General features: G+C 43.2%; 1 protein-coding gene across 19 annotated transcripts in view; it reads left to right on the forward strand.

Annotated features, from left to right (window-relative positions):
* LOC125762841 (aryl hydrocarbon receptor nuclear translocator homolog) overlaps positions 1-12,759 on the forward strand; it is a 196,042-nt gene that overhangs the window by 75,982 nt on the left and 107,301 nt on the right. For 2 of the 19 annotated variants that reach the window (XM_049425386.1, XM_049425387.1), the window contains one exon: positions 8,994-9,064. The exons of the other annotated variants lie outside the window; for them this stretch is intronic. In XM_049425386.1, the coding sequence (XP_049281343.1) occupies positions 9,060-9,064 (5 nt within the window). In that variant the 5' untranslated portion in view covers positions 8,994-9,059. The remainder of the gene's footprint in view (positions 1-8,993; positions 9,065-12,759) is intronic. 19 annotated transcript variants of the gene reach the window in all.

Genomic DNA, 12,759 nt, shown 5'->3' on the forward strand with positions numbered 1-12,759 from the left:
TTACTTCCGGAAGTCGGAAACGCGAGAAGAAGAGGTTGCCTTGACACAGAAAGGAATTGCAACTCATTCTCCCTGGTGGCTATTTTGACAGTTCATTATCGTAGTGAAGAGCGAAGGCAATGAAGGTGGAGCACAAGGGGTTTTCTTCTTGGTTGCCACCCTTGTTCTGGAAGGCTTTTGTTTTTCATGCACTGGGAAAATCTTAGCACAGCAGGGCTTGAGTTTTCTTCCTCAAGCGAAGGCTCGACGGATGCTTGCTTGTGGAACGGCCGTAATTAACCCAAAAGCCCCATAGCACTGTGTTCTGTCCAGTGGCAGTTCATTTGCAATACGCGCATTTCGTACGGGGTAGATGGTGTGTTAGTGCTGGTAATTATAATATACTGCAATAAAATAAACTCCATTCTACGGGGCCACACAAATACTACACTTTTGCGATTGGTTTTGTGCTGGTAGTTGTGCACATACCGGCCCACAACAATGCCACCGACGGCGTGTGCGCAAGATAGAGCTGTTGATTGAAGTGATATAACTAGCAAAAAACCCCCATCTACCTCCCACCGCCTCTCGACTATGTTGTACGCCGCGTGGTAATAGCTGCTTTGGTGATGGCAATGTTTTTCGCCCACCGAAACAGGGAAACTCTGGTGGATGTTGAGTGGGAAGCAGGAAATTCGTCTCTCCACCATTTAAAACCCCTTGACGCGCGCCGCGATCTAATGAGCCTCGCGTCTCGGTGGCGGCTCGGTTCGGGTTCGGATCAGCTTATTAAGATTCATTAGCACTTGGTAAACAGTGTATTGGATCCGGTGGCAGTGGAAGCGATGATGTGTGGAGCACAGTGCGAAGGAAACAACATTTTGCAGGGGCTATTGGTGGGAAGAAACTGTCGCGTTTGTCGATTCGTCTCATGTGGTGTTTGTTCTGTTGTTGCTGTTTTTTTCCCCCTTTCAGATTTTGCATTCTACTCCGATGCAAATCAATGCAGTGGATAAAAAGATATTGATTAGCAAACTCTGGTGAACAATGTTCGTTAATAGCCTTTCTGTTTCGTTGTGCCATGAGAAGAGATATTCGTAATTATTGTAATCGAGTTGCACTTTCCATACGACGCAAAATGATGGTTAATTATAAACTTAGTTAAAACTAGAGAAGGCCAAGGAGGGTTTTAATTGTTATAGCTTAAAACATACTGTATTAAATTCAAACATATGTACATGTTGACCTCGTCTGCTGAACCTCCTTTCCAATTTTATATCTGATGTCAATCTTTTATTAGAATGCGCACCAGTTTTACTATACATTTTCTCAGAATTACATACAATAATTCACTCCCGGTCGAGTTTATAACAATAACACGTAAAAAGCAAACATCTCTTACACTCCAATAATTATGGTCTCCGATCTGATGGTGACTGTGTCATTTAAATTTTACTACCGAGCAGAGTTCAAGTTATTGCGCACCCTGTAAATAATCCATGACCCAATCTAATGCTTTACACAAATGCATGCAACTCCCTCCCCCCAGAAAAACCGGTGCGATGGGCTGATGTCTTGTAGAGGTGTTAAAATATTTAACGTGTCAATACACGTCATAATACTCACCCACGGCCGTAATCAACGCTGCCAAATTGCAGGGGCATCCAATTTAATGCGGGAATCTATTTTCTTTAACCAACCCTCTTTGAGAATGGCGCGTTGCTGTGCGCGTTTGGTAATGGAGCTCCGGTCATGATGGAATCCATTTAGTGTCACCGTAAATGTTGACGAGGACGAGATTATCAGAGCAAGTGTGTGTGTGCGAAAATGGTAGTCCATCGCTGTTTGGTCCTGAACTACCCCCCCCCATCCTGAAGGCTAAAGAGCAAAACCATTTAACATCAATCCGACTGCAGGGCCATGTTAACGCGAAAAGGCGTTTGATGGGCGTGATGTGGTACCGATGTGATAGCCACGATTTATGTTATCGCTCATTCGGACAGCATAACCACATCACCACGGTGCCGTCTTTAGAATGCTGAGAACTCGAGAAACGTACGACAGTGCGGGATGTAAAATGTACAATCGTCATAAGGGACATGGGTTTTTGGACTTTAAGGACCAAGAAGATGACAAGACGAGAGTGTGTGATAAAATGTCCTTTTTTTTGGGGCAAGTGCACCCTTCATCCCGAGGATCTCCCCCATCCCAGATGGGTGTATCCTGCCCAAAACGAGACGATGGAAGCTATTAAGATGATGCTTTCTTTTCACTGCGTTGGATACTGCGTTGAAACAATAAAAGATTTATATGACTTCATTGAGGTTCGGGCAGCATAAACAAAAAACTCTAGAAAAAGAAACCGACAAAAAAAGGCACAGCAGTAAGATCATCAAACGCTACCGAAAAGTGGGCTATCGACAGTAATGCTTGTACGCTGCCAAATCCACCAAATAGGCATATGGGAGAGTGATTTTGACGGCTTTTTGTTGTTTTATGTTTTTTGTTTTTTTGTTTTATTTATTCTTTCTCTACTGAAAGAGGAGTAGCTTGTTGGGGAATTATCGATGGTGGTAGGCATCGGTGGAAAACCTATTTTGTTGATATAGTCCCTTCCTCCTGTTTCGTGCCAGCTTCAGTTTTTTTTGGCTATATTCGTGTACAAAAAGACATCCTTTTGAGATGATTCTTTGCCTCCGCACGTCCACACGGCAAATCCAATCTTTGCTAGACAGAAACTGCCCCGCCGTCCGGAACGAGGGAATGTCATAAATTGTGGAAAAGATCGCGAGTTGCTCGAAATTCGCTCCGACGCTTCCTTTTTTTAAGGAGTGGAGTCCCTTCCCCAAACAAGAAGGGAAGATTTGGGCCGTTGGCACGAGGTGCTCTATCACACTGATGAGAAAAAGTTTATTGAATTGTGTGATATATTGAGCGGGCACCATCCCTTCCGTGCCCTGTGTTCGGTTCCATCGTTTTAAGATCGTTTCACTTTAATGTGGCTGCCTCAGTAGTTTGACCCCAGCGTCGATAGATTCAGAATGGTGAAACGGTTGCTACTACCCTTCATACGGTTGTGCTGCCATTCATCACCGAGGATCCCGAGCGAATGGAGCAAACAGGGCACAAGGAATGGTTTCGATTGTTTTGTGCGTGCGGACGTGCGCACGTGCTCCACGTGTATGTAGCCCTGGGTATCCCGCTACTTGATGTCTAGTACGGTGGGCACTACAGCTTCATGATGCCGCTTCGAGAGTGTGGGGACAGATAGACAGATGGTAGCTCCCCAGCGTGTCCCGTGCCGGAAATCTTTCGGGAACAAATGTTCTGGCTAGCGGGACATAAACGCTTGGATTAAAATATTAAAACGGCTCATGTGGGCTTTGCCATCTATCTTGTTTAAGGTTCGCACTTCCTCCATCCTTTGGGGATGCGATTGTCTAGTGAGCTCCGGGGGTTTTCGCTTCTCCTGTTCCAGTTATGTTAGCAGTCAGTTTGTCTTGTCAGTTGATAACTGATGGCTACGGGGCAGAATTCGATGTGGTTAATTGAGGTCGAAAGCATATTGATTTGATTTATTTCCTATTTGTTGGTATTTTGTATCGTGTTGTGTTTTTACACAAGTTCTATCTATATGAGATCGCTTATGGTGAAAAGTAGCTTTATGAGTCTTTTGAGAAGAAATTCTGAAGAAATTGATGAATATCTGAAGATCTTTTATCTGAGAATCTTTTCAAATTCTTGATGCTTCTGAAGTGTCCGAATTCGTAAATAGACTCTAAAGAAATTGATGAATATCTGAAGATCCTTCATCAGAGAATCTTTAGAAATTCTTGAATCTTTTGAAGTGTCTAAATTCGTAAGTAGACTCTGTAGAAATTGATGAATATCTGAAGATCTTTCATCTGAGAATCTTTTCAAATTCTTGATGCTTCTGAAGTGTCCGAATTCGTAAGTGAACTCCGAAGAAATTTATGAATTTCTGAAGATCCTTCATCAGAGAATCTTTAGAAATTCTTGAATCTTTTGAAGTGTCTAAATTCGTAAGTAGACTCTGAAGAAATTGATCAATATCTGAAGATCCTTCATCAGAGAATCTTTAGAAATTCTTGAAGTTCTAGAGTTCTATAAATCTGTGGACACACTAGTAAAAAAAAATAGTATAACACTGCTGGAGCATTCTTCAACAATTCTTATCCTGTAAATTCTTAATAGAGACTTCATCTGTAAGTATAATCTCTATTCCAACAAATGTTTACTAACCTACCGAAGTTCCTATATTACCCCCACAGCTGTTACACCCTGTCTTAGCAAACGTAGCCAACCTACTGCACCGTTGACAAACAACATTTATGTGAACTATGGCAGGTTGTTTCGTTCTTGCTTTCCCTGCTGAACCAAACACACTCCGCAAAGAACCAATATAGCCCAACAGTGACCCCGAGTGTCAAGACAACCGGCACTAGTTACCCCTGTCAAACAACAACAACAAGCAGGGAACGCGTTTGATGTGGGCCACCCCGGGAGCGAGTAATAAACACACGTTTTAGGAGAATATTGAGGGGGTTTTCTTTTTTCGTATTCCTTCGAATCACACTTTGACACCACTCGAAGGATTCTCACACAAGTATTGCGTCTTGCAATGGTGGTTTTTTTTCTCGCTTTGTTTGTTTGGTTCTTTTTATGATTCATCTTTCTCGCCTAGTGGAGGATCTCGTTGTTTTGCTATGTTTTATGCAATCCTCCCGCGAGACGTCAAACTGGTGGTGTTACTGGTTTGACCAAAAGAGGATGGAGAGAAAAAAACGCACAAATGATATACATTATGAGCGAAGCATATATATCTACAATAAAAAGGCATAAATCAAACCACCGTTGTTGCGCGGAACCGTATGCACGGAAGGTTTCGTACGAAAGCGAGAGGTGTTTGGGTGTTAGAATCTTTTACCCTAGGAACATTTTTCATACGCTTCCAAAAACTGCTGTGTGGTAGAGGATCATCAGCAGAAAGGTGGTGTCTCGAGAGAAACACGATGGTTTGGGATTTCGTGCAAATTCTGACAGGCTCTGAGCTGTGTATGTGCGAAGCAACTCTCTTGTGCGCAGACAGTGTTGGGAAGTTTTTTTTTGCGTTCTCCAGTTCTTTTGAATCTCGCATGGAGCTTGCAAAAATGAAGATCCTTCAAATGGGATACACACGCGAAAAAAGACACACCCACCTACCCCAGCATTAGAAGCATTTTTTTTTTGGGGGGGATGATAGTGATGGCTACTCGTGCGCTTTCCTTTCGGACAGAAACCATATCCTAGACCAGAGCACGGTGTGCCAGCACCGTCTGGTGCTGGCATTTTCGCTACTGTGGCACGTGTGTGTTAGGTGGTACATGTGTTAAAATATATTGCAAAACGAACGAGAACAGCAGCTCGACTCCCGGCCAAAAACCCGGGTTTCTTCCTGCGGACCAAATGGGAGTAGTAGCGTTCACACATGCAACAGTATAAATTATCTCATAATTTTCCAACGAACACATTCCCGCCACCAAACGAAGAAGCATTCCCCTCCGTTCTTACGGAACGAACACGGTGTTAAGTGTAGCCGGGCAGCAGGAAAAGAAGTTTGAAGATTCACTAGAGAATAGTCTCGGATCTGTGTGCCGGAGCCATTGAGCATCAGGAGCAGCCCGGCAGTCCGTGTGTGTGGTACTGCTGGTATGTTCGTGCATATTTTCGGTCGTGTTTCGTTCACTTTCATTTCAAAAGTCCGTGCTGTGGCTACAGGTTGTGCGCACTGTAGGGAACATAATGTATGAGCATGTTGGCTATGCTTTGTTTTGTGGCTTTTTCTTATTTAAATTATTCTTAAGGGGATTTTTTTTATTTTATTTTTATTTTATTTAAAACATTTGCTAAGGGAAATTTGATCTTTAAAAATATTTAAAACGCTTTGTTTCAACCATAAAAACTAAGGATTTAATTCTTGTTAGTATACCTAAACCAACATTTTGTTATGAAATTCACTTGAACTCCGCAAAAAAAAATCCCAAAAACAAGTCTTTCGATTGGGTGCCAACGTTTTCTCCCAATTGCAATGTCGGTTATTACAGTCTCTTATCGAACGGTGCCATACACGACACATCGAACGTCTTCAATACTCCCCCGGGAAAAGGCAAGAAACGATTCCCGGCAGAACGAAATACCGTCGCCGGATGGACAGACTATCCTGTAGCTTGTTTCGAATTTCCAAGCTTCATCTTCGCTTGTTGTCCTGGCGTGGCGAAATAGTCTCCGGGCGCGCGCGCGCACCCCCGACCGCACCCGGTTACACCATCCAGGCGAGCTGTCGCGAGCATATTCCCTCTATTAAGACCGACCGGCTGTTCATCATCGATTTTGACAATCATTATTTGTTTTCCCGTCTCTCGCTTCCTTTCGCGTGCGCCACCCTTTTGTTTCGGGGGGGTTTTGGTAACGACCCCCGGGTTCCCGTGCCTTGCGAGATGGCTAGCATAAATTGGCCGCTTCGATACATGGTTGGGAGCATGCGAAGTATGGCAGTGTATGGTTTTCGAGCTGTCTTTTCATGTGAATCGTTGAACGAGAGCCTTCGAAACAAGAAGCTTGTGGTGAAGAAGCGATGTGTCGTGTGTGTGCGGCGGTTAGACAATTTTTGGAGGGCGAAACGTTGTAAGATCTAGCATGAAGAAAGGCAGAAAAACTTCACGGTGTAAGCACCGTGTGTGAGAGTAAAGCAGGCGGGTGTTGAACACATTCGCGAACAGATTCGTGCACGGGATGTTTTGCTACGGATGAGGAAAGTATCGTGGTGCACCAGGGAACCGAGAGCCAGAAGTGGGAAAAGCTTAACAAATATTATTTTTATGATAATGAAACATTTGTCATAAATATGTTTCGCCTCACTGTAAACAGGGTCCTGGGCGCAGGGTTGATAAAGGGTCGCCCCTTCCCCCATGAAAAGCGTCCTCTCGAAGCGGTGGTTAGCAGATCAGCACAATAGTGGCAGTTTCATCTGTGTGGCCAAAGGGGAAAATAGACGGACGCTTTGTGTTACATGTGACGCTATTGCCGGGAGAAGAAAAGATATGTTGCTTTGTGTCTTGTGCCCGCTTTTCCCTGTGCCTCGGCGACCTCCAGAGCGACCTCACACGCCTTGGTACGCAACGCGTATCCAATGCACGTGGTGCTTCTTCAATTCTCCTTTGTTGATAAAGATGTGTGTCCCGTGTATGGAGCGTGTTTTCTTTCTTCCATTCTTGCCACTCTGCACGAGATTGTTTAGGCTGACGCTCCAGTAGTTGTAGCGCCTCCGAGAGGCGCTTCTTCCGTTTCATACCAGCAAAACTCGTTGGGAAATTTGCTCTCCCGCGCAGGGCGTTTTGAATGAGCTCCGGAGGACGGTGTAAGGAGGCAACCAGAAATGACAGCCTATGGATCATTTGTCCGAATTAAGGCTTTCCTTCACCATTATGGCGCACGGGTAAAGGAAGCATTTTCCTCCCGCGTTAGCAATTTGTCAGTGGTTTGATAGAAAATGGGATGGAAACAAATCTTGCTGTGCTTTTTGCGCCTTAGAAGGTGCGAATCTGTTTTTGCAATGTGAAACCTTCTTTTACTGTACTAAAATATCTCAATTTGTTAAATCGCGCTGCTCTGCTGGGTGACATGAAAAATGGTAATGATAAATTTGTTAGCTTTCTAGTTTATTTTGTTGCGCCAGTAAAAGCCTAAACAACAGTGCGTGCAACATAATCCCGGGTGAAAGCATTTATCGTTCAATCATGTCTAATAATTCTCCTTGCGGGAAGGCGTTTAATTTAATAATAAAGAAATAAAATTTAGATTCAAATTTATATATTTCTTTCTCCCGATTTTGTCATCGACAGGCTGTGCTTTGTTAAGTTTATTAAAACATATAAATTTATTCAACTGTGAAGTGTTTTGTTTGCTCTTTCACTGGTTCTGTCTTATCCGTCACTCCGTGTAGCTCTCTTCTGCTTTATAACGCTAATATCATTGTGCTGTGCTCTCTTTGTGGCAGTGTGTTCGAGGCACGGGAAACATCGGGAAACAAGCAATCGACAGCAAACCTTTTCAAACAGCAATTGTCAAAATCAATATTTAATCAAACGTTGAACGACGCGTTTGCTGTGTCCTCTTTTTGTCCCATCTCCACTTATACACATTCTTCATCACCCTATATTGCCTCCCCCGATTTCCAACCCGGCCACTCCATATCTCGTGGTTGACAGATATTTACGTGTGTACACAAATCTACGTCAGAATTGTGATATTTTTATTGCGTCCCCTTACTCTCTCCCATTTTATTTTGTCTTCCTTCCCGGCAATACGTTCTGGCGATCCTTTTGTGTCCTCTCTCGGTACTTTAGTGAGTCTTCGTTCTTTTTTTTTTGTTATTTCGAGTGGGTTGCACGCACGAAATCAGTTGAACCCGGAATCGGAATGGGAACGACCCGCCTGGATGAAGTTCTCTCAAGTGATTTTATTTAGTTTACGCTTCCCGAACGCGCATTGTCGCGTATGAATGAACCGTTGGCAGGACAGGGTAAAAGCATCGTTTAGCTGCTGAACTGAAAAGGGGTGGAAAAGCAAAAAAAAAAGGAGGCGAGGCGCGTGGAGCAACAATGAGCAGAGTGAGCAGCCAAAATAAACAATAATATTTACTCAGCATTAATCTTTTTCGCGCGTATTTTCACTAGCGGGTATTTCTTTTACTGTCTGTGCGTATATTAATGGTGGGTGAGCAACGAAACAAAAAATAATTGTCTCCTCTCCTGTTTTTCTCGTGTTAAGGGTTTTGATTGGCTGTATTGATGCATCATTGTTCGGTTTTTTTTCATGATCGCTGTAGTTCATCCATTGCTCAATTAGCTCTCTTTACAAATTGTAGTGAAATTGTTTCAAATACACTATTTGTTCATTTTTATGAAAATAATGTAGTAATAATGTGATTTTTTCTTCATTTCTTTTATTTATAGGTAAGACTGAATTGCTTGTGCTGAATAAAGAGCAAACGCAGCGCTTACAGCGATATTACAACAAGAATGGAGTAAGAAATTAAATGTCGCTAAACTTTATTTATAGACTAACATTACTTTAACATTATTAATTCAAATGATACAAGTTTTTGAAGAAAAAAATAATAGCAGAAAATAACTAAAAGAAGAAAATGGAAAAGAAAAGAAAAGATACAAAAATGTCGTTATTGTTTCACCTAGGTAAACTGTTTTTTTTGCGCTGTTCTCTACACGTAATAAGATTATCCCAAATAATCCAAACACCTACAGAAAATGGATCCTCCTCCACTGACATCTTCGAGCAAGGATCTTGCTCGTGTGAGTGAACTATTGGTTTTTATCATTCGCTACTTACCGCACTGTGGCAAATTTACTAAACTCCGTCCTTTCGTCCTGACGAACCTGGTGTCCTATGTGGGTGTGTCTGTGTGTATTTTTTTGCGTCATGTTTTGCCATGCCATTCTCCTTATTTTGGCCACCATTCGACACTCTGGGGACTCCTTTTCACTTACTTTTACGATATGCGTTACGGGTGGTTTGCTTGTTTTAGCAGCCGCCAAACCATTTTTGCACTCACGCTCCCCCTGTTCTCCTCGTCCTAATTTTCACTGATGCTCTTTTACTTGAGCATCGTTAGGGAAACGAGCATGTGTGTTGGTGTGCGTATTCATGTGGATGTGGTTCGGGTGGTTAGGTTGGACGTCGCAGGACGAAGATTGTACCACATCCACTCAAAGGGCGCAGGCAATACCGCATGGCATCCCCTGACAGGGATGATGGGCATACATACAAAATGTATGCGCAGCACTTCATATCATTCCCCTTTATATCCTTTGTGTTTTTTTTGGTTCCTCTTACTCGTCAATTCACTGTCGGTTTACTGTTGTTTCCTCTTCCGTTGGCTAACTCGCACGGGGTAGGAACACATACCAGGGAACAGAGGTGAAAAAGGGCAGACGAGGCCACACGCGCGAGGGTACCAGCGGTGATGGATAAAACAACAACTAGCAAGACGTCGGCTGCGATGATGATGATGATGAGGCCAATCAAGTCAAAAAAAAAATTCGAGCCACCCTCCTAGCTAGGGTATAGCGAAAGACTAAAGGGCGCTAGCGCAGATCGACGCTGCCTGGTGGATCTGTCTGGTACCGCACGGAACTAGCAACTCCTTGGATGTTCGGTTGCACTTCAGCTAGCTTCAAACAATCCACCCCCTGCTCTAGAGTATGACGGGGACAAAACCATCAAACCATCTCAACACTCGGCCCAAAACCGACCCTAAACCGGACCGCTGTCCTGAGACATGTGGATGATGAGGCGGCTGACGGCGGTTGGTTTGACGTGTCGAGAAAACTGGGGAAAACATTCTAGCCGTCTTGCTTCCATGTGGCCGCCATTTTCCGAATGCTTCTTGATATGCGATGTAAGGCGCTACACCCTGCTGTTGATGATGATGTTTTCATGTGTGTGTGTGTGTATCATTCGATGCTGTCTACACTCTTGTCTTTTATTCACCCCCACCGACGATAATACCGACCGAAGAAATGGTATGTACAGTGGGAGGACGAGAGTGGTGATAAAGGTGACGGATGTCGAAGCATCGAATACTGCTGACCGTGGCAGGAAGGAAATGCTTCTTACAAGTGCTTTCCACTAGTGAGCACCGAGGTGCCCTGGATACGTTCAATTTACTGACGCGTTGGTTAGCAGCAAAGGACGAGGTATGTGTCATCTTATGACAAGCATCGTCCCTGTTACACGTTTGATGAATAATGTTATACCCGTGTCTGGTAGGAAGTTGCTTGGCTGAAACATCACTGTTAACAGGACACAAAGAAAGCCAAAACCTAGGCCGAGAAAAACACTTCAAAGAAGGTGCATTTTTGTAGGAGTCATTGCATATGAAAATGAGTTTACATTTTCGTCCGTACACAGTGAGTGAAAAAGTTGGTTGTGAAATGGGGGAAAAAAAGAAGGTAAAAACGAAAAAACATTAATACAAAATAAAACATGTTGAGAAACAGTTTCCGTGTTTCGTATCATTTATGTAAAGCATGATTTACATAACAAACATTTGCAACCGCATAGACCTTTTCGGTCGCAACTCTGCTGCACCATAGTTTTGTGATGGTCCTGCAGTGGATTGCACTTTTGCCAAAGCAAATAACATCACGGTGTAACTAATTTGCATGTGTAGCTTGGGATCCCTGGTGTAGAGATACCGGCCACGGTACATGTCAGTGACAGTGTCCTATTCTTCGTCTGAGACAATTAATAGCATGTCATAAATCTTGAAAAAATGCATCAAATGCAAGTGCAGCAAGGGGTTTTTTCCTACCTTTCTGCTTAGGGTACATGTTTCTGTACCTGTTTTATTTTATGCTTGGAATGCTAATAGTAAATGTCCTGTATATGTTGTTCTTCATATTTTATTGGGATGTACAGTGATATTTATTTATATGTGTTTAAGAGTTTGAGAAAAAACAATCTTAACTACATATTGGAATGTTTTTGATACCTTTATTGGGAGCATATCAAAGAATTCCTGAGGAAAATTGAATGTTTCAGATGAATGTCTAATGTCTAATGAAAAAATCTGTGAAATTTTGGCAACCATAACATAGAACATCTTCGTTTTTGGATGAGGACGAGTGTCCTCATTGAGCATCAACGTCATTTTTTATCTGTATATTGATGTGGTTGTTATTAGATATTCCCGAAACTCGTGAGTTCTCGTGAGCTTCGAAGTAATCCTGAAAAAATTCGGACTATGATTTACGAACTGAAGATGAATGAATTATTTGTTGCATCATTTACATTCTCCATACTTTTATTAGGAGATGATAAGGCAACCGTTTGGTCATATTTAGTGTCCACCGGTCTGGCCGTATTTACCGCCGTTATAGGTCGCCATTTCTTACTGCGTTTAATTTAACGCATCTGCACGCATCATTCGCTGCAGCGTGGGAGCCAACGTCTCGCTCATTTAAATCGTAAAACAAATCATACGGCGAGCGAAATAAAGCAATCTCAATAAGTTGCACCGCTGCATGCGACTTTGGCCTCGCGCAGCATGTGCCAATGCGAAACGAGACGATGACGACGCACCCCTACACACCCGGTGTGCAGGCGGGCGGTCGCTCTGTTGCATTTGAATCCTAAAAATCTTTCTCCCCTTGCTCGCTGCGCAACGGTCATGTTAAAGCGGGAATTTCAAAATAAAAAAAAATACGATAACAAGGATAAAGTGAACAAACGCACACTAACAACAGGAAACAGAAGGGAAACAAAATTTGAAAACAAAACGCATTCCATTCCAAAATGGCCACCACCACACCGAGGGGTGGTGTGATGCACATTCGAGGTCGCATTGTCGAAAGGGCCCCCCGCGAAGGGGTACACGTCATGTGCGCGTGTGTGTAGTATGTGCACTGCGCCAACAGCTCTCCCCATGCAGCATTGCGTTTTTGTTCGTTTGCTTCTTTTTTTTTGTTTTTGTTTTGTTAAACCATCTCACTTCTTCCATTGATCATTTACACTTTGTTTCATCCCGCCTTCGGATGGGATAATTAGTGCCAATGGTAGACAATAAAGCATTTTTCTCCTCTACTGAGCGTTGAAGATGCACACTGTGAGCGCCTTCGTTTGGGCCGCGTGTTCGCAGCCTCGCACTGCCCTGCGGCCAACATTCGCCAATTTAGTCTTTCGGTGTTTTTTTTTTCTCTC

This window comes from Anopheles funestus, chromosome 2RL, assembly GCF_943734845.2.
Source record: "Anopheles funestus chromosome 2RL, idAnoFuneDA-416_04, whole genome shotgun sequence".
NCBI lineage: Eukaryota > Metazoa > Arthropoda > Insecta > Diptera > Culicidae > Anopheles > Anopheles funestus.